Here is a 5424-nt window from a genome sequence, read left to right as displayed (position 1 = left end):
GAGAAGTTTTATCGGGAGGAAGAAGACACAACTAAAGCTCCAAACACTGAAGGGCAGACTAAACACACACTTGAGCTATGGAGTAAGTGTTGATCAAACTCTTAGAAACAAAAACTGCCAACTTATATCTTTTTCACTTTGACAGACCGTATGAATTATTCACAAAACTGAAACAATTATTTATGTTACAGGAGTGTGCAATGTCTCCCAAAGCCCTTCACTGGATTTGGGAAGGAACTACTGAAGTGGTGATGTGCGGGTCACAGCAACCTGGGGTTGCCTAGCAACGGCTAAGGAACGTGGAGTTGCCCTGGCAACAGATGAAATGAGGGGTTACCCTGACAAAAACGCTACAGGAACTCATTTAGCAAGACCTCACTGTCCTTTTTCAGACAGATAGCTGCAGTATGATGGGCGCCGTGTTAATACAATGGATGGGACAATGTTGTGGTGGAGTCAAACATATTCCTATCTCTTTATTTGACACAATGGATAAAAACCCATTTGGCTGAAAAACATTAATGCATATACTGATCCTCGGCTTCACTGCTCAGTTACAGCTGTGTTTACTTTCACACCGCTATCAGAAACAAATGTCTAGCCTTTGTTTTGAGTGTAAAAAAAGAGGACATCGTAACAAGGTTAATACAAAACAGCAATTTATTTTCTTATCACTGTATTAAAGTTAAACACACAACACTTTTCAGAGCGGATGAGTCTGGGTTTTTTTCTTTTCTTATCCCACCAGTTGTCACTTGAACACTGTAAACATTAAAACAACATTGTGTTTTATCTAACTTTAATTAAGCCTACTCAACATTTTCATTGGCACAAACAAATACAAGACAGACAGCCATGGAAGCACACATGCATTAAAAAACTTGAAAATACAGTACAATATCTAAGGCAAAGAACAATGGCAACATGGGGAAAAAAAGGTCTGCATTTTGTCAAGTTTCATTTTTGCATTATTGCAGCTACATGGTTAGGGGTTATTAAACCTACTATAGAAGTCATACAATTACATATAAACACATCCAAAGCACGGTTAAAACAAACAGAATGACATCACCAGATCCTCCATCAATTTCAGTTGACAGTTTATGAAAAAGGTACTAAGACGACTTGTTTAAGAGAGGACTGTTTGTGGAAGTTGCCCTGAAGCATAGATCTGTTATTTCAGTCATATATTGTGAAGTACATGGCTGATCTTGGATCAGTGTTTCAGACCAGGTCCCGTTAAACTGAGGCTGAAGGTAGGGTAGGATCTACTCGTCGGGCTTCCTCTTGGGCTTCTTTGGGTTGCGGGAGCGGCTCTTGGCCTTGCACAATGGACAGATGGGGGCATTACGATGAATCTGCTGGTGGCAGGACAAACAAGCCTGGAGAGAGGGGGGGACAGACATTAAGACCTATCACTCCCTATTATGTCCTTGCCGTGTTGAAGAGATAACCCACTTAGTCAGGTGGTTGCGCTGGGCGTCTGACTAAAGCTGCCTTCAGGTGATTACAACGTATGACTCACTCACTACGAGGTGCAGAGCATAGTGCAGACACTTTTCGTTGTCAAAAAGTTAACTTGATTAGCGATTTAAGATTGTAAACTATGACTGTTTGCATAATAACGTACAATTTACAAGAAGGATAATGTATCTAGTTGATTGACATTTAATAGTGTGTGTGGATTTTTTGTATGCAAGAAATGCCATGATGTCTTCTACTTAGCTAACTGCGCCATTTCTACTGCCCCACAATGCATTGCATCTGTGTGCCTGGAGAGCGGCTGTCAGTCGGGAGATTTTGAGAAAGCAACTATTAAAATACACAATGCTTGATCAATTTATCAAAAACCATGCCTGTTTGAATGTCTTGCAGTGTGTTTTTAGAGATGTCATGAAACCACTGGTGGCCTTGAGACCTGCCCTGTGGACAGTAGTGTGATTCGTCTTGATTGGTCATATTTAAGTACGGTAATTTTCTTAATATATATTGTACAACTAAGAACAGTTACATATAGAACATTGATAGTGTTTTTCAATATCAAACTTGAAAAAGTGGCTTCTTTCACAGTTGCAGCCATTTTAGTTTTTCAGTAGGAGTGTTACCTTCATGGGGGGGGGTTGCTGTCTGAAGGTGGCCGTCTGGCGTGCATCTTGCTTCCTGGAGACCTGAAGCTGCTGTGCTGCTGCTGCAGCGGCGGCGAGGGATTCTGGGATGGCGGGCTCGTGCGGCTCCTTCTGCCACTCTGCTTTCTGCTTCTCAAAGTAACTGTTCAAAGAGAGAGAGAGAAACCGGGCTAGCTGTGATTCTTATTTAGAGCCTTTGAATCACATCGCAGTTGAGATTATCCCATCTGTGTGTGTATCAGGAGATGTTGAGTGGCAAATAGAAAAGTAGACTGAAATTGGAGAACATTATGCTCAATCTCACATATCGTCTTTATATGTACAACTAACTCTAGGGGAAAAGTATAGTAGTTGTGAGCAGTTTGTCTGCTTGTGTGTGTGTGTCCGTGAGTGCCGAGGGCTGGGAAAGAAATTCAGCCTTGAACTTTATGCCTGACTGGCCCATTTTCAGAAATGAAAAGAGTGATATCCCATTTCTTTACTGCTCTCCGGTTTCTCTCCAAAAAGCTTTGTGATAAGAGTAGAGCATTAACACGCCATTATATTTACTGTAAACATGATCAACCAAATGTCCATGTAAGCTTGTTTTTCAAGCAGCACATAACAACACACGCATTTCAAAACTAATACTAGTGTACTAATCTATGTCATTCATGATTTTATTTAAGTTAAAATGAGCATTTTGTGTTGAAATATTCGCACCATTTTGCAGATAAATGCTAAAATATGTAAGTTGCCAGTAGATAGACATCACTCACCAACAAAAAAATACCAAAGGTAATATTTTGAGTGGCAGGTAAAATGTAATCATTCATTAGCCATTTTCAGGAGACTAATGACTTCCTTTTGCACGTCACTTTCAGAGAGTATCTAAAAATGTGTTTAACACCCTGCAAGAAAGTGACACCTTTTCGAAAAAGTACTTTATCACAACTGACATAATTACAGTAGGCACTATAACGGTTATTTAAAGGGATTTGCAAATCAAGTTTCTTAGCCACTGATAGCATCTACTGATTTCAAGTCCATATCCAATGCTTCTATTTGTTTATAATACTGCTGCACATCGCACACTTTTATTACATTAACTCATTCAAATCATCCAGCTTGACTTTTGAATAGCTGTATATTGACCCAAGAAAATCCGGCATCCAAGGTGTTCCTTCATTTATTACAAAATAAAGTATAAAACCAAATAGCAAACCTTCTCCTTAACCTTTCCAGAATCTCTCCCTCCAAAAAAGTGCCCTACAGTGTCTGTTGTTCTGGTTGCAGAGTCTGCCTTAGTAACCTGAATGAACTGTGTTATGTTGAGTGTATATTTGTATCGACTGTAAATCTTTTGAGGAAGATTAACGATTTACTTATTCTAATTGGCTTTGCCTTTCTTCATGTAACTTTCAAACATGAAAGCAAGAAAAGATTTTTACACAGGGTTGAAAATAAATGCGTGCATGTAGATGCTTTTAGACAATTTTATGGTGTATGCTGTTTGGCCACGCAGCGTTTAAAGCTTCAAAAGTGAAAACAGCTGTGTGACTGCTCTATGAAACCTGATGTACTTATATGATTCTGTTTTCTTCAAGGTTGTACAGGTATCTTCCTGGTCGAATGCACTTATTGTAAGTCGCTTTGGATAAAAGCGTCAGCTAAATGTAATGTAATGACAGCCTACGTAAAACAAAGGATTGGATCAGGCTGGATAGCTGAATGAAGCCGATACCAATCAGTTAGAAAATGCCTTGATCGACCCGATACTGATGTTTGAGATTGAACCGGGGCATCCCTACTTATCTGGCACCAGAAATGTGCTAATGTTCATTTGGAAAGAAAATAAGGATTTGCAGTGCATAACAAAAATTATAATTTAGCACAGTAAAGAACTGAACTGACAGCCTCACCTGTGAGAAAGGTGGTAATTAAACATCTGGCAAATGTATTATGGGAAAACGGAATGTATTTTGGGCTGTTGGTTGAGAAAACAAACTTTCATATAAAAACGAATTTTCTACATCAGTCCTAACGTACAACAAAAAACAGGCATGGTTGTTGGTCCCATTGTTGGTCCCATTACAAGTACCGGTAGTCCAATTTGTAAATGTACTAGATAAATAAATAAACTCTCCAGTCTTAATATCATCCTCAGTTTAAGGAGGTCAGACTGTTGTTTTGCGTCAGCCCCCCTTGATGAGCGTGCAGTTTCTGGGAAACTGAATCGACACAAGTGGAGGGAAAATTATGTTGGACTTGAATTTCTAAAAAAGGCTACAAGACCTGTCAATAAAGAGCCGTATATGATTCAAGTTCCCTCTGCGATACCATCAAGACGCCAACAACTTGTGAGTACAAAGTGAGTTAGAACATTGGGAGTTTTTAAGGCCAGCTTCTGATAGCCATGGGCCGGGGTTTGTAGATATTTGCTGTTGAGACTACTGTTGCTACTGTTTACGCATTAACAAAAGACGCTTGCAAAACAAGCAATGGCAGTGTCTTCATTTGGATTCTCTCTCTACTGCCATGACATTTGACAATTGCGCATTGTGTGAATTAGCTAGTAGTGTTACTGTTTGTGGTAACAAATAATTTCTAGAGTGCTAAATTAACCCAACAACAATTAAGAATGGCTTCTGTTTGAGACTAGTACAGGGATGGGCAACTTGGATGGTGGTGGGGGCCACATAATGTGTGTACTGGCCACGAGGGGGCCGCAGATTCACTTGGAACACACACATTCCATGTATTGTATGTAATGTAATTATTAACAAATATAGTAAGTCTGACATCTTCATTGACATTTTACAATCTTTCAGGGAACATCCTCTAATAAGCTCACTAAACAAATATCAGTTCACAGAAATGTTATTTAATTTGTACAAGTGTCATGTTTGTAGTGAACAGGTTATTAAACAGTGGAATAAAACTATTTTAAACTATTGGAAAGAATGGAAAATGTGTGTGCTTTGAGATTAACCATTAAGATGACATAAACATTAAGTCATGAACACTAACCCAGAAATTAGTTATCTAACTTGAACCTAAGACACTTGTAGTCTGTCTCTGCATTCCCCTTATTCCACAATAAGGGGAATGGGAGGCGTGTGGTGCAGTGGGTTGTGTGTTGGTGTTCGGTCACAGGTTCAAACCCCACTGCAGTCAGCATGTCGTTGTGTCCCTGGGCAAGACACTTCACTTCATCCCAAATTGCTCCTGTGGGGATTGCCCACAGTATTGAGTATGTAAGTCGCTTTGGATAAAAGCGTCTAACAAGTGACATGTAATGTAGTGTCAACACAGACAC

The 5424-nt window shown here is 39.5% G+C and overlaps 1 protein-coding gene across 1 annotated transcript; it reads right to left on the bottom strand.

Annotated features, from left to right (window-relative positions):
- Positions 1-642: 642 nt before the first annotated feature.
- LOC104950736 (zinc finger C4H2 domain-containing protein) lies at positions 643-2308 on the bottom strand (the record flags this gene model as incomplete). Its single annotated transcript, XM_010777297.1, has 2 exons — positions 643-1382; positions 2106-2308. Coding segments are annotated over 2 exons (317 nt in total), but the record flags the coding sequence as incomplete, so codon positions are not given.
- Positions 2309-5424: the final 3116 nt, after the last annotated feature.

This window comes from Notothenia coriiceps, unplaced genomic scaffold (genome assembly GCF_000735185.1).
Source record: "Notothenia coriiceps isolate Sejong01 unplaced genomic scaffold, NC01 NC01_scaffold00017981, whole genome shotgun sequence".
NCBI lineage: Eukaryota > Metazoa > Chordata > Actinopteri > Perciformes > Nototheniidae > Notothenia > Notothenia coriiceps.
This window is presented reverse-complemented; position numbering and strand designations above follow the sequence as displayed.